This window comes from Maniola hyperantus, chromosome 4, assembly GCF_902806685.2.
Source record: "Maniola hyperantus chromosome 4, iAphHyp1.2, whole genome shotgun sequence".
NCBI classification, from domain to species: domain Eukaryota; kingdom Metazoa; phylum Arthropoda; class Insecta; order Lepidoptera; family Nymphalidae; genus Maniola; species Maniola hyperantus.
The window spans coordinates 9,241,200-9,265,450 of NC_048539.1; the positions used below are offsets into that span (position 1 = coordinate 9,241,200).

General features: G+C 35.4%; 1 protein-coding gene across 15 annotated transcripts in view; it reads left to right on the plus strand.

Moving 5' to 3' along the window:
* Nucleotides 1-649: 649 nt before the first annotated feature.
* Mmp1 (Matrix metalloproteinase 1) overlaps nt 650-24,251 on the plus strand; it is a 63,847-nt gene continuing 40,245 nt past the window's right edge. For 14 of the 15 annotated variants that reach the window (XR_011236697.1, XR_011236701.1, XR_011236700.1 and 11 more), the window contains exon 1: nt 16,719-16,972. Coding sequence is in view for 1 of the 15 variants with exons in the window: in XM_069498348.1 (XP_069354449.1) it covers nt 665-781 (117 nt within the window). In the remaining 14 variants the exon portion in view is untranslated. Of the gene's footprint in view, nt 782-16,718; nt 16,973-24,251 lie in introns of those variants that run through there. The other variant, XM_069498348.1, reaches the window with a different exon arrangement.

Here is a 24,251-nt window from a genome sequence, read left to right on the forward strand (position 1 = left end):
GGTTAACCGTTTTATACAAAACTATATTATGATGCCCACGACTTCGTCTTATCGATTTAGGTTTCTAAAAATCCCGTGGGAACTCTTTGATTTTCCGGTCTAAAAAGTAGCTTATGTCCTTCCCTGGGATGTAAGCAAACTTTGTTCCAAATTTCACCAAATTTCGGTTAAACTGTTGGGTCTTTAAAAGCTAGCAGACCGACAGACAGACAGACAGACACACTTACCCATTTATAATATTAGTATGGACTAGATAATGCCCGTGACCTTTCACGGCCCATTCGTTCAACCGATTTTGATTTTGAACCGGTATAGAGATAGCTTGGATCCCAGAAAATCAAAGAATTTCCACGGGACTTAAAAAAACCTAAATCCACGCTGACAAAGTCGCGGGCATCATCTAGTTTAATCATATTTTTATTTTGTTTCAAATAACGAGATATCAAAATTACATAATGAAGAAACATCATTCAATTATTTTTTATAGAAATATATGTATTTTGTGCCGTACTTGCCCTCGTATTGGCCCTCAAATATTATTTTCAATTAAGGTACTAAGTAAGAATTACATAAAAATTGTTTGTCATAACAGAGTATTATTTTATAAATAATTTTAGGAACAAATTCGCTTATTAAGTATAAGAGAAACATATCATCTAGAAGTATGGCGTTCTTTGGTATGAGAAGTAGTTTAATGATACTATGGGCAGCAGCGACAACGATGGTCTTTCTGACGAGGAGTAGTGCTGCGCCTGCTTATGGTGAAATCAACAGTGCAATGGTGAGTGAACAAATTCCAATATCCACATTGCAGTATCAGCTAAATTTCACTCTAATAACAATTTTATTAATAAGTACTTAAAGATTAACTAAATTTTAATAGGTACGAGAATTCTCCCGTCTCATATCTTATGTCATGCATCGCCAAAATACCTATCTAACCGAATGTAATAATTATTACCATTATAAGAAACTTATGATATTACAATACGCAATCGAAAACTTTTTAAATACTAAGTAAAAAAAAACAAATAAATAAATAAAAGCTTTAGGTACAATCATCATTCGAAACGGAATCTCTGGGAAACAATATGCAACAGCAAAAGCATTTGAAATCTTATAAAGCACGGTAGTATGAAGCTATAAGTTCACTTATATACAGCTATTCCTGAAACGATTACCTAACTGTATCGTGTATGCAGAGTTTGGATTTTTGTGAATCTTTGGTTCATTGCCCAACATAGTATTTGAAACATTATCGTTTCTTATTTTAGCGTTTAAACTATTATTATCTATTTAACTATTATTATCGTTTTAGTTATAATGCTCTTGAAATAAAATATTGCGAAAGTTCTGAATAATGTGTCCATAAAATTGTCTTAAAAATAGTTTTTTTTCGCATAATAATTTATTAAATACTGATCGGTCTCAGCGCCGTTTTCAGTATTTGTATTCACCCTCAAGTTTTCGCACATCTCAGTATTTCAGTATTTCAATATCAGTTTTCTTGAAACCTAGAATTTGTATATATTTTCACTCGTTTAAATACTACCCATTTCTATCTAGGGGATGAGAATTTGAAAAAGGTAATAAATACATAATAGAAATAATAGAACAAAATCCTCCGAACTACATTATAAGTACCAAGCGGAAAAGGGAGTCAAAGATGAATAAATTATAGTACAAGTTTTTTAATAAATAGTGGTTAATGGTTAAAATTAAAGCGTTTAATTAATAGTATGAGTTATAACAATAAAAATATGAAATTTTTAGGGGAAAAAGTTTCCGCAATTTTTTTCCAAAATTTATCCGCATTTTTTTGTCATTGGTTTGTTTCTCAAAATGGAATTTTTCTGGAGGAAAAGTATCCGCAATTTTTTCTAATTGGATTGTTGGGAAATAATCTAATGTGAAAAATTGTGTATAAAGTTTGTATACACAATTTTTCACATTAGTTTTTTTTTTGGAAAAAGTTCTCCGCAATTTTATTGTTATTGAATTTTTATTTTCTAGTTGGCATTTTTTTGGGAATAATTTTCGGCGAATTTTTTTGTCTCCGCCTGCGGTGGACCATCTTTTTTTCTCTACCTGTGGTGGGCCCCCTTTTTTCTCCGTCTGTGGTGGACCCCCTTTTTTTTCTCCGCTAGCGATGGGCACCCTTTTTTTCACTCAGACGGATCGTTTTTTCTGTCGGCACTTCCTTTTCTTTGTATGGATTTTTCGTTTAGAACTTGATTTTCTTAGTACAACATCAATCAAAATAAAATATACCTAATCATTTATTTACTATCGTACATATTTGAATAGACACTTAAAACTAACTATCACTTTAGGTATTATGTACTTAATTTAGTTTATAGAACTATTAAATAATATTCAAATTCCCTGATCTTAATGAGTCTTAGCAGACTCGAAATAATAAAAGGGTTACATGTATCTCGAGTCGAATAATAAGCAGACCCTGGTAAACGTACCTACCCACCTATTATTGACACTAGGAAAATGCTAGGTCGACGCAGTAATCACGCATTCCTTCACCATCATTACTAATGAACTTCATCTCGCCAAAAGTCCATGTCTAATCTTGGATGCAGCAGCCTGATTATGAAGTTGCCTTCCAGATGTACCTGGCCCAATATGGCTACCTCAGCCCATCTGTACTGAATCCTTCCAGCGGTCACATAATGGAGGTAAGTACATGGAAAAAAGCCATCGCAGAGTTCCAGAGTTTTGTCGGATTAAATAGTACAGGTATATAGTTTTTATATTTTATAAATATCAAGTCGCGTTTTACCATAACCATTAATCTACTCGTAAGCTGGATTATTACTTACCTCTTTGTTATTTACTGTGTTTCAATGTCGATTTAGGATATGCTACTATAAAATGTTGTTAGTTGTTTTTGTTTACGTTTTGAGTGATTAATCTCAAAGAAGAATGATGATGATAAGGGTCTACCGTCTAACAAACAAGCCCTTATAGGTTTACACAACACTAGGATCTAGTATAGTGCACACCACTAGTACAGATACGCATTTTACAAGATGGCAGAATTTCTAAAATTTAAATTTTAAAATTACAATTATCCCCTAATATACTTATACCATAATCCCCCCCCCACACACTGTTGTCTGAAAAAATAAATATTATATCAGATATATATATATCTTATTCTTTTATATATCTAAATATATAAAAGGAAAATGTGACTGGTTGACTGACTGATCTATCAACAATCTATCACAGCTCAAAGACGGATCGGCCTGAAAGGCATGCTATTATGACGTAGGCATCCGCTAATAAAAGATTTTTGAAAATTTAACCCCTAAGGGGGTGAAATAGAGGTCTGAAATTTGTTTAGTCTACGCGGATGAAGTCGTGAGCATAAGCTAGTTTTAAGTATGAAAATTATACATAAAAATACTCATTAAGTTGAGATACGACGGCGACCAAAAACTTAGGTATTTATTTAACCCAAAGGTTACGCTGGCAATCCAGAAAGGTATAATTGCCGCAGCGGCCTTAAGCACCATGTCTCTGAATAAATATTTAGATCTGTACCAATTCTTGAAAAATTTCCACCATTTAAGAAATATCTTAAGTAAATAATTATAACGAGGTAATTTTTTATACGAGTTTTTTACATTATATGTACAATGTGTTTCCTGAGTGTATATAGATTAAAAAATTACAATGATTTATTCGATACATGTTCTGATTCTCCGTATTAAAGTTAGGTTATGCAAAGTGTCTAATTTGGGCTATCAAACTGATGAGTTTTAAAAGCCATGGTGACTAGTTTGCATCTAAACCATTGTGACTGATTGTCCGATCCTTGACATCTAATACATATCATTCTAACTGCACTGGCTCAACCTCACTTTGATTTTTTAGCTCCTTATACTATACAAAGCGATTGATAGGAAAATCACAAATAATAGCAGTAACAATTACTCGGCAAAAACTAAAATGATTTCCTGCTTTAAAACTTTAGTTACCTGTGAAGATACTGAAGAACTCTTAAAGATCCCGCAATAATTTGATATTTGTTGTTTTAAGCATACCACACGCTCGAACAAGCATACACATACATCACACACACACACACACACACACACACACACACACACACACACCACCACCACATAATAATTGTTTAAATTTATTTATCTTTATTTTTCACTTGGTTTTCATTTAAGTAATCTGTTTTTGTCCTTGTACTCCTATGCATTAAGTTAAGTTAGTAGTATATATAATCAATTTTAAAGGAAAACTATCATGGCTAAGTAAGGTTCACAGGTTAAGGAGTTATATCTGTTTTTCGAGGATTGTGACTACAGAACCCTACAATGCGCGTGGCCCGCCACGCACTTGCCCGGTTTTTCAAATATCAGTTTTTTGTTCTTCATGACAATAATTGCTAATAAAATATTTCTTTCAGGTGAACTGGACAAAGAAACCGTCAAGCTAATGTCATTGCCAAGGTGTGGAGTTAAAGATAAAGTAGGCTTTGGTGAAAGTCGTTCAAAGCGATACGTGCTTCTAGGTAAGTTATGAACTTCTGTGACAAACACTAGTGTTTTTGTAGTTATCTATTAATCAGAGAAAATAATTCAAAATTTTTAAGCAGGCGTATTTGATTTTTATTTTTTTATTCAGGCTCAAAATGGAGTGTAAAGAACCTCACATACAAGATCTCTAAGTATCCATCTAGACTGAACCATGCAGAGGTAGACGCCGAGTTGGCAAAGGCATTCTCCGTTTGGTCCGATTATACGGACCTAACCTTTACCCAGAAGCGTTCTGGACCAGTTCATATTGAAATAAGGTAAAATACTACCTAGTAAATTACTATACTAAATTACTATATTAATTAATGTACCTAGTAATTACCTAAGTGAATATATTTTTTTTGTGTGATTATTAATTGTTGGAGCACGCGCGACTCCAAAACAAACTACTTATAAGTCGACGCATTTTAAACGGAGCCGTCGAGTTATCTGTCTCACACTTACAGGTCGTAGGTAAGTGCGAGCGAAACAGATAGATAACTCGACGACTCAGTTTAAAATTCGTCGACTATAAGTATAATATAACACTTTTCCTGTTTGAAGGCACAAAAGCACACAAAAGTCAAGACTTTACAGAAACACTTAAAATATTTATAAATGTAGCAAATACTTCAAATAATTATCCTATCCAAATATCTAATCCCTTGGCTATTATTGTATTTTTTTTAAATAAACTACTGGCGTACCTAATATTACGATCATTTATTAATTTTACGTTACGTTACGTACGTTACCTAAAATACATGGTAAGATAAATTGCATCATTAATGGCGTTAACTGTTATGATTCTGTGGCATGGTTTTGTACAATGGTAATCTGTGTTGCGTAACCAAGTACAAACTGTTGACGTTGATTCACATAATGTAGGGCTATACCAACAAATCGATGTTGAATACGTGTAGGTATTAGTTCGTACAACGTCCTTGTACCTACTATGTAGTTTCAATGTACCTACCTACTGAATAGGCAGGTACATAAGAATTTTAGCGGGGTACCTAAGTCCAAAAAAATAATTTGTAGGACTAAAGATCATCGGGATTTTCCAAAAATCATGACTTTGTGATCTATAGGTACCTACATCTGCAATTTCGCATAATTTTTTTTAACGATTTTTTAAGCAACTGAACAAACATCATTTTATGATATTATTTCCCAAGGTTTGTAAAGGGCGCGCACGGGGACCGTGACCCCTTCGACGGCCCTGGTGGCACCCTCGCCCATGCCTTCCCTCCTGTAAGTATTTCACATAATATTTTAAATTAGACCATGAAATCCGTTTATCCATATGGTTGTACAAGTGCAATGTAACTGTCGCAGTAATTTTGTGAAACCAGTAAAAGCCGGAATTTGACCAAATTGAACACTCATTCATCATAATCCTAAGGTGACAAGGTAAGGTGATCTAGGATTTCAATAATGGTTTAATTAATGATCTTAGATATTGTATGTTACATGGATATGATAAAAATAGTTATTAAGTACCTACATACACTAGCACTATGTACAAACAGTAACATGGTTATTTATGCACCCGTCCAGTGTCGCGTAGTGCACACAAAAACACACATATAGCACAAGTAAATATCGAAGTTACAAAGCACACATATGTAAGCAAAACCAGTTTAGTCAATGCAGATCGCGTTGTGCTTGTCTTTTATAATTTATCACTGAGGATTAGTCTCTGTAATTTATAGATGATTCAATTGTATGGGGAAAATATATCTGTAAAGTCTGTCGCTAGAATGCTGAAATTTTCAGGATAGGAAATCCTTGGTAGACTTTTCAAACGTACCAAGTATGAATTGTCTAGCTTTTAAGGTTTTCGATTTAGTGACATTGAAAACCACTAGTCATGAAATATAAATTTGGTATGTAGGCTAGGAATTACCTACATATAAAACACGGGAAACTTAAGAAATCAGAAACTTTCCCCCTCCAACCCCTCGTATGCATATCTGACAGTCTGTACATTAAAAAAATGGGCTAGGACATTTTAGTATTATCTATTTTAAAACTAATTACCGCCTTGATTTGCCGCTTATTACGTCAGCGCCATGAAAAAGGGTACTAATGTAGGTACTTACAAAAAAATAGAGCCAAAAAAAATAAAAAATCTAGGGTAGGTACCTGCCAAAAAGAAATGAAATCCCACCAAAACATTTCATGTAAAGGTTGCCAAGACTCAGGGGTTTGGCTCTACTAGAGATCTCATAACTTTTTAACAGTGAAAGCATTATGAACTTGTGAGTCTTGGCAGTCTTAACATAAAATATTTTTGGTGGGAATAAATAATTTATTTCCACCAAAAATATTTTATGTTAAACTTTGGTGAATAAATAGGAATCCCACCGTGGGATTCCTATTTATTCACCAAAGTTTTGCAATATAAATTGCCAATAGCGTCTAGCCGCTAGCGCACAATATAGTAGCAATTCAATGTGTGTATTTATATGAAATCACATCAACATACATAATTAAAGGGACTTAGTTAATTAAAAGTTCCATAAAGAGCAATATTATGTATAGTAGGTAAATGGTATGAATTATTATTATTATTATTATTCATACCATTCATAACTTGAGCGTAAAGGGCGTAAAGACACTCATAAATGGGTTGTTACATCTATGTCACAATTTATATAATACTAGTTGACGCCCGCGACTTCGTACGCGTGAATTTAGCGTTTTAAAAATCCCGTGCGAACTCTTTGATTTTCCGGCATAAAAGTAGCCTATTTCCTTCCCCGGGATGCAAGCTATCGCTCTACCAAATTTTGTCAAAATCAATTAAACGGATAGTCCGTGAAAGGCTAGCAGACAGACAGATAGACAGACGGACAGAAGACAGACACACTTTCGCATTTATAATATTAGTATGGATTATATTTGTATAGTAAAAGCTATAATTATACTGCTACTAAATCTAAAATGAAAAGGTGACTGACTGACTGACTGACTAACTGACTGACTGACTGACTGACTGATCTATCAACGCACAGCTCTAATTAATGGACGGATCGAGCTGAAATTTGGCATGCAGATAGCTATTATGACGTAGGCATCTGCTAAGATAGGATTTTTGAAAATAGGGGTTTGAAATTTGTGTAGTCCACGTGGACGAAGTCGCGAGCATAAGTTAGTAGTACCTACATAATAATTTTTCACTTGTATTGTGACTATTGCAGTTTTAAACATGTGAAAATGTAAAATAAGTATAAAAATAAATTTTCTGTTTGGAAGATGAACGGTGGTGATGCTCACTTTGATGACGCGGAAATGTGGACCATCAGTTTCAGAAGACCCAATCTTTTGCAAGTAAGTTTGTTCGTTTTGTTATTTTGTTACCGACCTTTGACCTTTTTATACACATTTTCATGACATCACAAAACATATGGAATAGAAACTTGAGCGTAAAGACCAATTAAGTGACACACACAAATGGGATGTTACATCTATGTCACAATTTACATAATATATGTGTATAGTGAAAGCTATAAATATACTGTAACTAATCCTAATCCTAATTATTATTATAAATGTGAAAGTGTGGATGTTTGGATGTTTGTTACTTAAGCACACAAAAACGGCTGAACGGATTTGGATTAACACATAGGCTACTTTTATCCCGGAAAATCAAAGAGTTCCCGCGGGATTTTGAAAAACGTAAATCCACGCGGATGGAGTCGTGGGCATCAGCTAGTAGTAAATAATAATTTGTCATTGGCATTGGGACGATTGCAGTTTTAAATAATTGTGAACATGTAAAATTATTGCTAAGTATAAAAATAATTTTCTGGTTGAAAGGTATACGGTGGTGATGCTCACTATGATGACCCTTTAATGTGGGACATCAATTCCAGAAGAGGAACCAATCTTTTCCAAGTAAGTTTGATCGGTTTGATATTGTCGTTACCTACTCTAAAATTATTTATTTTGAGACCGACCTTCGGGTTCAACTGTAAAAATCACGGCTGCCCTGAATCCGAGAGCAAATTGCACAATTCCGTCTTAAAACCTTTGTCAATATTTTACTTCTAGATACTGCAGTTAGAAACGTATATTGGGAATTAGGATATAATGTGCTAGGCTTATTACACCTACCTGAAATTAGACCTAGGACAAGTAGGATGTAGGAAAGTGTAATCGCATTTACTTTATCTATTAATAAAGTAAGGTTGCTAACGTACCTACTTAATCTTTCAGCATCCTAGGTAGGAAAGGATTAAGGAAGGTGTAATAGCATTAAGTCGCCTGATTGGTTTGGTCACCGTGCGTCTGTGACTGCGTGTGCATGTGTTATCTTATTTTATCTTGCAGGGAAAGCGGGAAGCAGGGGTTGGAAAATTAAAGAAATTATTTTTAAGGTTCCGTACCTGAAGGATCCAACGGGACCCTATTACTAAGCCTCCGCTGTCCGCCCGTCTGTCTGTCGGTGGGCTGTATCGCGTGAACCGTAATAGGTAGAGTTTTAATTGGTATGGCCAAGTTTTTGGTGCCATTGTTCTACTCGACACGTCCGACGCCGCCGTCGAACTTCGTCTGTAAACTGATTCAGTCACAAATTAAGGAAAGTGTGATCAGAAACATAATTTTACCTTTCTTTCCTACATCCTATCCAGGACGTCCTATTTCAGGTAGGTGTTATAAGCCACAATTAGATTGCTGTGATCCTAATTTTAAATGAAAACTTCCATTTGTTTAATATTTCAATATCACTTAATTTAAACTGTTTTGTCCTTTGCGTAATACATATTAGGAATTTTAAAATACAATAACTTATTAAAGTAATCATTAGATTAATCTACCTAATACAACGGTTATTTAGTAGTTAATAAGTCAACTATACTTAATTCATCAGTTGTCATGCAACAATTCATTGAACAAGACTGGTTATTTAATAAGATTAAATAAATTTAAATTATGATTGAATAAGTCCTGAAAGATATCACATAATAATATCTATCACAATCTACTGATTTGATTTATTTTTGTTTGTAGGTAGCAGTGCACGAATTCGGCCACTCTCTAGGACTTGATCATAGCCATGTCGTCTCGGCTGTAATGGCACCCTACTACAAAGGCTTCATTCCTACTTTACAGCTTGATCAGGACGACATACAGGGAATACAGGTACAACAATGATTTACTCTACTTTAGCAATAACTTTTTACATAACCTCCACTTGAATACATAATATTGTCAGGGTCCCTGATAAGTGTCTTTTTCTGTTTAAGCGACGCATATTATCAAACCTTGAAGATTTAGATTAGGGTTATGAGCAAACAGTTTAAAAATGATTAATTTTAATTCCAGGCGTTGTATGGTCGTAAAACGCAAATTGATATCGGCGGTGGACTGCCCAACCCCAGCGTGCTACGAATCACCACGCCACAGCCCTCAACGGAGGATGCCACGCTATGTTTGGACCCCACCATTGATACTATCTTCAATTCAACCGACGGTGCCACTATTGTTTTCAAAGGTAAGTTTATCAATATTATTTCTGATTTCCCTAAGAAGTGAGACACGAGGAAACCCTTAGGAGAACCAGAGTAGTTCTGCTATGGATTTAGAAATGAGGTAATCCGTAAGAGAACCAGAGTAGGCTCTCCTACCTCATTTCTGATTTGACCACGACGTGAAACTCCAAGTACCTATTGCTTTCTCTATCGCCCGCTGAGATGATGATGAGATGAAAGATGGGACTTAATCGTTTAATTTCTCCAGGCCAATATTACTGGCGACTGACGGAGAACGGCGTAGCATCGGGCTATCCCCGCCTCATCTCACAATCATGGCCCGGCCTGCCTGGAAATATCGATGCAGCGTTCACATACAAAAACGGAAAGTCCTACTTTTTTAAGGGCTCTAAATATTGGAGGTATAATGGAAAGAAGATGGACAGTGATTATCCAAAGAAAATTAGCGAAGGTAACTTTTAACAAAGATATTGATTTCAAATATTAATAAGTAGATAAACCTTTTAGTTAATAAAAACATGAGTTGTTGGGAAAAGTTCTTAGGAATGAAATATTGAATTTATATAAATACCTATTAATGGTGCCCGTGACTTTATCCGCGTGGATTTAAATCCCGTGGGAACTCTTTGACTTTCTGGGATAAAAAGTACCTATCTCCGTCTAAGTCCGTCTCCTTGATGGCAAGCTATTTCTTTACGAAATTACGACTAAGGATTAAGGTTTTTAAAAGTCTCGTGAAAAAGTAGCCTATGAATTACTAAATTTTTTTGTTTATAAGTAGCACAACTAATTCACCGCAATAACCTTATCCTTCCAGGTTTCACTGGTATCCCAAATAATATACATGCAGCATTAGTATGGTCTGGCAATGGCAAAATCTACTTCTACAAAGGTTCCAAGTTCTGGAGGTTTGACCCTGCGCAACGCCCTCCCGTCAAGTCCACGTATCCTAAACCGTTGTCCAACTGGTCAGGAATACCCGATAATATCGAGGCAGCATTGCAGTATACGGATGGATATACCTATTTCTTCAAGGGTGGATCATATTGGCGGTTTAATGATAAAACTTTCAGCGTAAGCGTTTTCTCTAAATTTTTTGGTACTTAAGTAGTTTTTAAGACAGTAACTTTGATACAATCTTACATATTGATTGTTTAGTGGCAGACAGATATACTTAAGACCATTGCTGTAGTTGAAAATTTGTTTGTTGAACAGCTAATTTTGAGCTTTAAAATATTCTAAGCAAGTAGGTATACTTTTAAAGCCTAAGTTAAGACATTTATTCAAAATACCTTAGTAGTATTGTGCCCTTGTTGGTTGTCAATTGTTGAATAGATATGTAAGAATAATATAATAACGAGGAACAGGCGGACAGTGTACATTATGATAAAATAAATGAATGAATTAATAATAATAATGTAATGATGAAGAATATTAAAAAAAGCATTTTAACATCATCATCAATCGATAGACGTCCTCTGCTAGACAAAGGTTTCTTGCAGAGACTTCCACACGCCACGGTCTTGCGCCGCCTGAATGCAGCGGCTCCCTGCGACTCGTCTGATGTCGTCCGTCCACCTAGTGTGGGGTCTTCCAACGCTGCGCCTTCCGATGTGAAGTCGCTATTTCAGCACCTTGAGACCCCAACGTCTATCGGTTTTCCGAACTATGTGCCCTGCCCATTGCCACTTCAGCATCGCAACCCGTTGAGCTATGTTGGTTACTCTAGTTCTCCTACGGATCTCGGAGTTTCTCTAAGTGATCAAATCAGAAATGATCTGATTCGATCACGTAGAGAAACTCCGAGCATGGCTCTCTCCATCACCCGTTGAGTGACACTGAGCTTTCTTATTAGGCCCATAGTTAGCGACCATGTCTAATGTCCATTGTCTTGGATCCATATGTTATCACTGGCAACACGCACTATTCGAAGACCTTTCGTGGTTATTCTGAGAAAGACTTCAACGGCTGTAACTTGTCAAAAACGCTAGAAAATACAACGAAAAAGTTTGCTAATTTGTAATATCGTTGGTTTCAGGTGGACACCGACAATCCCGCATTCCCAAGGTCCACTGGTTACTGGTGGTTGGGTTGTAGCAGTGCGCCGCGCGGAACTGTCGAAGGTAACGCGCGACTCACTGTCCCTTCGCAATACGCACATGACGACGATGATTACGGCGTGGGCGATATCATTTATTTGACGCAGATAGGTTTGGTACCCAGCGCAGGATAACTCTTGAGGAACTAACTTTATGTGATCATTAAAAAAACATACTAAGTATCAAACTTGATTCAGAAATGAGGATCAAATGATTTAAAATTTCAAATAAATCGAAATGAGGATTAACTTATATGCTATTAATTTTATTTAATTCATTGTGGCGAGGCAGTGGACGTATATGGTCACCACGGTCTTGCTTGTGCCAAAAGTGCCGGTCGTTTTTCCCGTCATGCTTCCTTGAACGGAGTCATACGTAGGTCTCTTGTCGCGGCTAATGTGCCTGCAGTATTGGAACCAAATGGTTTGGCACGTAGCGATGGCAAGAGACCAGACGGTATGACTCTTGTCCCGTGGAAGCAAGGTAGGTCGCTTGTGTGGGATGCCACGTGTGTGGATACACTGGCGCTGTCACACGTACAGGCGACCTCCGTGGCGGCCGGAGCGGCGGCTACTAAGGCAGAAAGGGCCAAGAGGCGCAAATATGAGAATATAGAAAATAGTTTCATATTTGTGCCTTTTGGGGTGGAGACCATGGGTTCGTGGGGCGAGGATGCTAGATCCTTTTTTAAGGACCTTTCATCCCGTCTCGCGGAATCCACGGGGGACCGGAGGGCTGGCAGTTACCTCGGTCAGCATATTAGTCTGGCCATTCAACGAGGTAACGCTGCCAGCGTTCTGGGCACCCTGCCTCGTTGCGGTGGTTTAGATGATATTTTCGATTTGTAATTTTTATGTTCTAGAATAAGTTTGGTATTTTTGCTATTTGAAATAGATCAGATTTCGAAAATCCCGTGGGAACTCTTTGCTTTTATGGGAAAAAATTTAGCCAAAGTTCTTCTCCGGGATACCTACGTCCTACACGCTATCTCTGTACCAGATTTCGTCAAAATCGATTGAACGAATAGGCCGTGGAAGGCTAGTAAACAGACAGACACACTTTCGCATTTATAATATTAGTACGGATAAAGTAATCCAATCCGCATTTGGACATCATGGACTATGGCCAAAAAAAAAAGACCCGAGCTCCGTAGCGAGCCGGCGATGGGTTGATCATAATAACCAATCAATCAACCATGATAATCAAACCAATCAATGATGATAATATATAGCTTAGTATAATTATATCAAGAGCTATCCTGTTTTAAGTAGGTATGGTACGGCGTCTTTGGCCTGTTTTGATTATGCCTTTTATGTCATCATCACCCCATTCGTGTTGTTCTAAGCCCGTAGCATGTTGTAGTAGTAGGTGCACTGAGCACTTGCACTAGCCCATCCTGTTTCGTAATGCTTTGGCTTGTGGTGTACAGATGCGGGCCACGCACCTGGCGGCGACAGCGCAGCGGCGCGGCGAGCGCTCGGCAGCCGCTCACTCTCCTCGCTTCGGACACTTCCGCGCGCCTAGCGCCAGCCACCGCGTAGTCCTCTGTGATCGAGTGTTGTGTGCCTGATGTATGTCCTTTTATACTGTTGTGAGAAAGATAAATAATTTAATTCGAAGTCATAGTTTTTAAATTTAATATAAATAGATGATGTAAGTTCAAGTGTGATATTGACGTAAGCGACGGTTTTTGTATTAAAATAAAAATACTTAAAGATGATAAACATGTCTTTTATTTGTAGTTCCAATTATGACATATATTTATTGTTTCAGTAAGTACATAATCTGTTAGGTGTGTGAAAAGGTACAGTGAAAGTCAGGAGCGGTTAAATGATAGACATGATTGCATGATTCCTCCTAAATCCTATTATATCACTTTTTATGTTTTTAATTAACTGCACATGTGAAAAATCACGTCGATCTGTTGTTTAGTTGAGCGTGATTGAAGACAAACCAAAAATCTAATACGCTTTCGCTTTTATAATATGGGTAGTGATTGCAGGAAAATGTGTGATCATGATCAACTCATAGCCAACCCACTACTGAGCATGGGTCCTTTCTCGGAATGAGAAAGGTTTAGGCCGTAATCTACCACGCTGGTCTAGTGTGGATTGGCAGACTTCACGCACCTTTGAGAACATTATTGAGAAATCTCAGGCATGCATATTTTCTCACGATGTTTTCCTTCACCGGTAAAGCAAGCTAAGTATATTTATTTAATTAAAACGCACCTAATTCCATGAAGTTAGAAGTGCGTGTACCCGGGACCGAACCCTTGACCTCCCGAATAGGAGGCCGACGTCTTATTCACTATGCTATCACCAGTTTTTGTGTGCAAAACTGGTACCTATACAAAAAGCTTTTCCTCTATAAATTTGTCAAAAAGAAAAATTACAGTCGTCGGCTGCGGCGCAAATGTTTGTTGGGTTAACAGACGGCATACAAAAGCGGCCTTGAACTCGGTCACATGTAGTCATGCCTCCACCGCGTTCAGGGAAGCCACCCTGCCTTACTCACCGCAGACAATAGCTTCGTCATAGCGCAGACCTATCAAGGTTACTATACCACATGTCATTAAAAGTTGGCTACACACTGTTGATTTATAATACCAGTAATTCTTTTGAATGCAGTTTCATTTCATTTTTATTTTCGTCGTTATACCACAGAATGATAAAATACATAATATGCCTTTCAGGAGTTTCTGGTACTACTTTTATCAGGAAATGTTCTCTTATTTATAGAATCCAATATCCATCCAACTATACAATAGGTAAGTTCAACTAGATCATCTGTCATGCGTAGTCCCATGTTTGAACATTGACTTGGCTAACTTTGCACCGCGACAAAAACCGAAAATTAACTGCACCTGAGTAAGCTGTAAGTTTTAATGTAGGTATGTGAGTACATATATAGTAGTTTAAAATTCTATGTTTTGTGTCTGTATATCTACTAACTGATGTAATTTGGGTTGATGCCTTAATGCCAATAAAAACTTACTAAGTAATATATAACCTTTAGTTATAATAGGAGTCGCAGTATATTTTAAACTTTTATGATTTATTTTATTTTTTGACGATCGTTTTGAACTTTTGAAAGTATTATTTGTTTTGTACATCAGCCTAAACTTACATTTTCATTTGCTTCCCGTCAAAGATATATCGCAACTAGATCCTTCCCTTCCTATTAAAAAATACCTACTTGGTAACAATAACAAGGTATCGCGCACTATCGCCGTACTTACCTATATGCTAATATGGATACTTCCTGCTTTCAGTATTACTAGTGTACCTTCCTAAGTCACTTATGAATTTCAACGCATATTTCATGAATCATAGGGGCATGGCATTGGTGCACTAAGTTCCGTTGCGTTTGAAATGTCCGAAAGTTAGGTAAAGATGACTATAACTATAATAAAATTCCTGAATGTTTTTTCAGACACAGAGTTTGGTGTAGGTACCCACTTAATAATATGAGCATTTTCGTGTCGTAGGTGTGTGTTGGCACTAACTAATATTTTACCACAGATCCTTTGTGCCGATAAGTACGGTATAATATTGATATAATACCTAATATGAAATCATTATTTCATCAAGTTAGGTAGTTCAGAGAATGCACAAAGGGTACCTAACACTTGGTAAAAGTTTAAGGAAACGTGTAATAGATTTGTGGTATAGATTTAAAGTCAATAAAACACCGACATTTTGATGAATCAATCGTTTTATTATTAGGGTTCCGTAGGAACCCTTATAGATTCGCCATGTCCATCCGTCTGTCCGTCTGTCCATCCGTCCGTCCGTCCTCGGTTAATCTCAGAGACTATTAGTGCTAGAAATCTGTAATTAGACATGAATATAAATATTAATCACGCCGACAAAGTGGTGAAATAAAATTGTGATAATTTTTTTTAAGGTACCTAGCTCGTGTATTTTTTTCTCGTTGATAATTACGAGCACAAAAAATTCAGCCAAATCAATCGAGCCATTCTCAAGTGATGATCTTTCATATTGCAGTTTTAACTTATTAAATAGACTGTGCCTTATTGGCTCTATGAATCACTAGCTAACGAAGACGAATTTAGTTCAAAGCTGTGTACCTCGTGAAACTGTGCAGTTTGTCCCTGAACTATTTAAAAGAGATCTAACAAATCAAAGTAGCGGGTTCAATCACCTCACGAGTTTTATAACTGCAATATTGTATTCTAATTTATCGCAAGCTTAGCGGTAAACTAAAACGTTATGAACTGTTATATTGCATCCGCCATCGTCATCAATGGGATTCTTAATTTAAAGTTTAAATTGCTTACTATCGACATTGTGACAATACGAGTACCTACCTATCTATAAACCGTTACAAGAATTTATATTATTAAACGAAGCTTTAAATTGATTATGACGCTAAATTTTGATTAGAACGCGATTAGCGACAAATGATCAAATGTTTCAAAAGGAAGTTGATACCAATATTTTATGCGAGCTTTTCAGCAAAATTAAGTTCAGTTGGGAAAAGGGGCGGGCGGAGGCTTCCATGCAAAGTGCACCCACCGTAGTTTATAACCGAGAATCGGTTCGCGCGCCGTACATTCGCCTTAAGCCGCGCGAGCGATAGGTCGTGCTGCGTGAGGCACAACGATCGCTCAGAAACACGCGAAACACACGTTTTCTTTGAAAATTCGCTCAATTGCAAAGAAAAAAGTGATCCTCCTATCCCGCGGAACTTGGTGACTGTAGTGCCCTGTGAATGTTGACTTTGTTTGACCATCGCACTAGTGAAACAAACCAATGTTTCAAGTAGTACGGATTGTGTGAAATCGGGATTTGAACAGGCAAGTAGATAACATTCTTTTCATATCATGTCGCTTTCAGTATCTATCCTTCAGCTGATAGATAAGTAGAGCCCTCCCCGATCAGTAATGAAACGTTTTTATTATTTCTAACATCTTGTTTAAGTTACGTTGCTGTGTCATGGAAAATTCAGGTTTTGTATCATGGTAAAAACAAAGGTACCTACCTACTCGAAGTTGGATTTTTTTGTTAGATTAGTCCTTTTTTTGATTAGAATTTTTTGGCTTACCAGTTTACTAGAGACTTGTAACATGATATCTATATGTGAAAAAATATATCTCTGCAATTATTTATTAGTAATCTCTTGAACGAATTCATCAATTTTGAAAATTCTTTCACTGATATAAATAGCTACATAATCCTCGAGCGCTATAGCCTATATATTACAAAACTACTTACGTAGGTACTGTAACTGTACGCTGTACGTACTATACATATTAAAATAAAGCCAATTCACTTACAATTATTATTTTTGAAACTTTTCTTTAAAACTTTTATTATATTTGTTAGTAAGATGTTTCAATGTAATTGCTTAGTATAAAATCAGCTAAACTTCGTAAGTAAGTACAGTTCTTAGCCTCTGTATGTGGAATAATAAACTGTTCAGTTAATACACGTATGGTATTTGCGATTGTCATCTTGTATTATAAATGCTAGATACACTGGTCAGTCCCCTGCATAACACACCTCGAATAATAATTCTGGCACGATGTACCTATCTATCATCGTTATCAGATGAATTATTTAAGAGTATACAATAAATAGGCTCTGAACACTGGCGACTTTTAAGGTGAACAGATATTGCAAACAACAAAGGGAATTTATTGTAATGAAGAATGAATGCACTAAAGCCAAATCATATACCTAGTTACTTACTTACTACGTACTTGTACCAATAATTTTATCCATTAAAGCCAATAAATTCACAAAAAAACTTTGCGAAATACCTATTAATGGAAATAATTATTTTTAATTAGTCAAGCAATATAATATTCTTATAAGATTATATATCCTAAAATAGAGAGCCGATTTTATATCTTGGCCCAAGATGAGTGACCAAGTAAATAAATTAATAATAAATGATCGCCCTATTTGGTGGCATTTTTCGACCCCGGGCATGAATCTCTAACTATTGGGAATTAGGTAGGTATGTGTATTTTGAGCAATTTTTCACTTGTTTTAACGGCAAAGGAAAATAGAGTGAGGAAATTTATATACCTACCTACCTACCTGACAGTGCTTCATAATATTTCCAAAGGTGTGTGAAGTCTGCCAAGGCGTACCTAGCCAGCGTGGTCGACTATGTCCTAAACGCTTCTTATTCTGAGAAGAGATCCGTGCACAGTAGTGAGCCAGCGATGAGTAGATGATGATGATGACGACTAAATAATCATGTACTAATTCAAAACGGAAGGAGGTAAAGCAGGATGCAAAATTCTATTTAGGTATTACGTACCTGCACTACCTAGGCCTTCTACAAAAGTTGATTAATAAGTACCTATCCGTATAATCCATGTGTAACATGCAAACCTCACTATAAGCTTGTTAGACACGATGCAAATAGATGACTGCATTGCCTATTGTCATTTATTAATGAACAACCTTAACTTGTTAAATATACATTTTATATTATTTACTGTCTCTAGTCTAGTCAAGTAGTCATCATAGTAATAAAACTCGTAAATATTATTATATGCAATCCGAGTGTTAAGGTATATTTACGAATACCTCCTGAAAGTCGTGCCCTGTGAGTGTACGTGAAATTAATAATAGTAATATGACACCGGAATCCGATATCGAATTATGAAGTTTTCACACTCATGGCTCTGCCATTTCTGTTCATCATAAATTGCAAAAGGGCAACGCACGTCTCACCTTTATTAACTTTAAATGTTGCATTAAAGCCACAAAAATTCATGATCTAAATTTGTAAAAGGAAAAGGTGACTGACTGACTGACTGATCTATCAACGCACAGCTCAAACTACTGGACGGATCGGGCTGAAATTTGGCATGCATATAACTATTATGACGTAGACATCCGCTAAGAAAGGATTTTTGAAAATTCAACCACTAAGGCGGTCAAATAGAGGTTACACGGATGAAGTCGCAAGCATAAGCTAGTCCTAAATATAGGTACTTCATCATATTTTCATAATAATACTAGCTGCCCCGGCGAACTTCGTACCGCCTAACAGTCGATTCTTTTTCAGATTTTGTTTTAAATTTTTCTCTCCGTAAGAACCATATTCGTACTTCAAGGAATATTATGATAAAAGAATTAGCGATTACCAACAATTTAATTTTACTTTTACTACTTAATTTTACTTTTACTTTTTTTTAATATACTTATTATGAAGATTTTTGTTTGTAATGTAATATTTTCCAACAAAAGAAAATGTATACCTACCTAAGTAGGTACAACGTTGTTCTCAAAGATAATTTAGCGGATAACACTATTAAACCTTATCTTACTGATAAGAACTGATCTTACAAGTCTGCGTTTGTGTATGATTGTTGGAATGTTAATAGCAAGTGTATTTGAAAATAGCGTCATTCGTGATATTGAGAATATACCTAGGTATGTCGAATATTTTGAACTGGTATAACCGGTGTAATTGCTCTTGGTTTTTGCCTCTACCGCTTGACGTAAGGTGCTAACAGCTAACACAAATAAAGCAAAAATTGATCATCGTTAAAATATTTCGATTATTTTACTGATTCCATCGATTCATAACATAACTTAAATACTTACACATAATGGGAATGTTTCAATGCAGTACCTATCATCAAAATTCTTTTCTATTTTTTTAGTGATAGATAAAGCTAAATGTACCTGATTGCGTCGTTACGGATATTAAAAAGTGTAATGTAATAAAGCAAACAAACTCTTTATATGTATTGTTACAGTTTAGAAGTTACAATTAGGAAATACTTACACAGTTATTAGATGTAGGATGTAACTATGATAAAAAAACATAGTTACATACTTTCTGTCTTAGCGAATATTGTTTGCAACTGAAGCTTCAAATAGGTGAAAATATTCAGAACAAAGCAAGCTTAAAATTTAATTTACGAAATCGACCCAACTTGAATCCAATCCCATTAGGACCTATTAGTAAGTATGTAATATTATTGATTAATCTATGCTATTAAACTTTGGAAGCAAACCACTTCCAGTTTTTTGATCTGAGAAAAAATTTATGTATCAATAACACATAAGAGTTAAATTTCAATTTAGACACAAGTTTATTTACTTAAACTTATGTCGTTTAGGTAAATAAACAATACAATTATCATCAGTAAGTACTTTTGCATTGGTCACTTGGTAGTTAAATTATTAAGTATATGAGTCATTCACATCATACAAAAATGTCATTGACGTAAATATACTAAGAGGAAACTTGTTAGGTATTTTTTTCTCTACAAACGTGACGGCATTATGTATATGATTTTGTATTAATGATTAATTATTCTTAAAATTAAAAGAGATCTTGTGGAAATATAAAATTTATCACGCGTAGGTACAGCAACGTAAGAAGATTAATAAAATATAACATAGGTATACCTCTTAGAATAATAACACTGGGTATACCTACAGGTCATTATTTTTTATGACTCACTGACTGAACATCTGCGAGCGTCGAGATAATATTATGTATGTATGTGGTATGTTCCACTAGTATCTATATGTGTACAATATACCTATTCCAAAAAATGAATGAAAATATGATTTTTAAAGATCAGCTATAGGTACCTAGTCTAGCTAAATCGGCAACAGACAACATCAATAATATTTACTTATAAATTACATGTAATTTTAAATGAGTTCTAATTTATGTAGTTAAATAATATAATAGTATTTGATCGAAATAAATATTCTAATCATACTATGAACAAGATATCTTTTATTTTTTCGATAGGTCTAGGTATACACACCATGAAAAAAAATTAAACATAAAAAACACATCAGAAATCATTAACCATGGTACCTAGCTCATGTAAGAATAGCAACAACTGACAGGCAAATAAAAATCACAATCTGATGTTTCCTTTGTATTCGTAGCTATTAATTACTTATACGATGACTTTGCTAGATAATGATGTTGGCTGAATTGCCATCTAGCAATTTAATCATTAGTATTGCCTGTCAGTGAGCCTACGGAAGTAGGAAAGTGGTGAGGGTCACGCGCGAGATGTGAATCTGCATGTATGTACGCGACATGTCATCCCGAGATGCGTGCTGTCTCATTAATATGCCTGTTAAGTAGTGACTGCAAAAATCTTGGGCTTTAAAACTAGCATGAAGTTGTCTGGAAACGGAAGTGCAAAAATATTTAACACTAGACTTCGTCCACGTGGATTAAGTTTTTTTAATCCCGTGGAAACTCCTTGATTTTTCGGGATAAAAAGTATCCTATGACTTCTCCCGAGATGCAAGCTATCACTGTAACAAATTTCGTTAAAATCGGTTGAACGGTTGGGCCGTGAATAGCTCGCTAGCAGACAGACAGCCTTGGATCGAACCCCGGAGACCCCGAATGTTAAATAATTAAATATTACTATTTACTATTTTACTATATTTACTACCTATATTAATATTATAAACGCAAAAGTGTGTCTGTCTGTCTATCTGCTAGCTTTTCACGGCCCATCCGTTTAACCGATTTTGATGAAATTTCGTACAGAGGTAGCTCGCTGCATCCCGGGGAAAGACAAAATAGTACACTTTTGGTCCTGGCAAATCAAAGAGTTTCTACGATATTTTGTAAAAAACCACATGGATGAAGTTGCGGGCATCACCTACTTATTACAGACAGACTTGCATCCTGGAGACGCACATAGTCTACTTTTTAACTTAGAAAATCACAGACCTCCCACGGGATTTTTAAAAATCTAAATCTATAGTATATTATTTGTATCTTTCACTTTCAATTTCTTTTCTTCATGCTTTATAGGTTCCAAAATTACTAAATGATCTACAGACGCGGGAAGGGATTGCCTATCGCATTAACAAAGTACAGTGATTGTCCGGCTTTTTAATTTTCTTAAATTGATTAAGAGTATTACAAGAGATTTAAAGATATTAAGCAACAGCTGCCAACTTTTCCTTAATAGTATTGTAATCAGTCAATAAGATTTTCCCTAATTACAAGATTTCCAGAATCGTACGCATGACTGACTTCATTTAACGGATGACCTCTTAACCGACTCCGCTTGTTGTAATGAAAAGGAAGTTTGATATAATGAACAATAGGAAAATATACATAAAATGTTAATAGAAGTACACCTGAAAATCCTTGAACTTGACTGCGATTAGGTAAAATTTTACGAAAATCAAAATGAGCTAGATGGCTCTACTAGTTTTTCAGGTGAATTTTTGTCGGACTTTCTAACTCGTACTAAACACAAAATAATAATTCAAAAAGTTATTAAGTACCTACATACTCTTAATAAAATATGTAGTCGAATTTGAAAATATTAATTCACTAAGTTTTGCAGCTGAGTCATCAAAAAGTACCTACCTACCTAATTTAACCCAGATCTCTACTAGGTAAATAACCCGGTTATATTATGTCTTCATAGTAAAAACTCAATAAAAGGAGTTTTCAGTTTACGTAATTCCTAAAAGAAAGTGAACTGAACATTTTAATTTTTAATACAATTTCCCACTTTCGTGGTTTTAGCGGGTCATCTACTTTTATAGTATAAACATGAATCAGTAAAACCAGTGAGTCCTGGCTCAGAATCAGGACTATATTTCTTTCTTTTGCTCAATCTCAGACTCTGCTATTGCTATAATAATATCGATTCTTTTTCAAATAATCGATCTTAATTGCAACTACTTTAAATAGTAGGTACCTACTTACCTGAAAGCAACAACTTTAGCATCAAAACCTTGGAACGAGGTAATTAAGAAAATAAGTTTTTATTTAAACTTCTTGAACTTGATGTTTCAAAATGCTGCCGGTTTAAAAAGTAATAAGTAATTATAGAAGACCTTATTAAGTGAAAAACATACCTAACTTGAAAGTTCAGCCACATACCATCAGTAGGTAGTTAGGTACCCATATTATAAATGTGAAAGTGTGTTTATTTGTTGGTTTGTCCTTTAATCACGTCGCAATGGAGGAATGGATCGACGTCATGTTTTGCATGGGCATAGTTGAAGACCTGGAGAGTGACATAGGTTACTTTTTATCCCCGAAAATCAAAGAGTTCCCACGGGATTTTAAAAACCTGCATCCACGCGGACGAATTTGTGGGCATCAGCTAGTACAATCTAAAAAGTAATTTTAAATAATTACATTACATAAAGATCGTAATATTTCATTCATCATCAATAATCCGTTAAACCGCAGAATTGATAGATTCAAATCAATGAATCTTGGATTTCTTCAGAACCAATAAGAATATCGTATTACAAGTGAAAACTTAAAACCGAGATATTGTTTCACGGCACTTTAGCTCAATGCTGCGGTTGCTTAAGCATTTCGTTTGCTTACGGTCAAACAAATTAGACACTGATTATTAAATTTCGCAAAATAATTAGGCACGAGTTTATTTTTCGGAGCCAAAATTTACATTGCAATATTTACCGGCAAACAAAAAAGTTTCGATAAATAAAGTTAGGTAATATTATGATTCCAATGACGGTGAAACCTTCATCGGCACGCTCTGGTGAGCAGAAAACTGTTCGAGGCATTAAATAGAGGCTCGCTGTTTTTAACACCATACAAAATATATGTATATTGTATATACCTACCATACAAATTAAGGGTAGCGAAAGGCCTGGGAATAGGATAATTTATATGTATACCTACTAGCGACCCGCTCCGGCTTCGCACGGGTAGCTTATTATAATTTTCGTAGGGATCTCTAATTAGTAAATTTTTTTTACAAAAAAAATAAAAACGGACTTCAATACCTAGCCACAAACACTAAAAATTAAAAAATAATTTAATTTATTACCGAATTTATTATGTAACAAGAGTTAATATAGTTCCATGATAATACTTTTTGGTGCCGGTGCCAATTGGCTTTAGCTGCGCGAATCGTCTAGACTTCATATTTTTATGAGACTCCACAATGGCACCTCATTGGCACCGACCCCAAAAAATATGATCATGGAACTATATTAACTCTTGTTACATAATAAATTCGGTAATAAATTAAATTATTTTTTAATTTTTAGTGTTTGAGGCTAGGTATGAAGTAGGTTTTTATTTAATTTTTGTAAAAAAAATTATTTCACAATTTT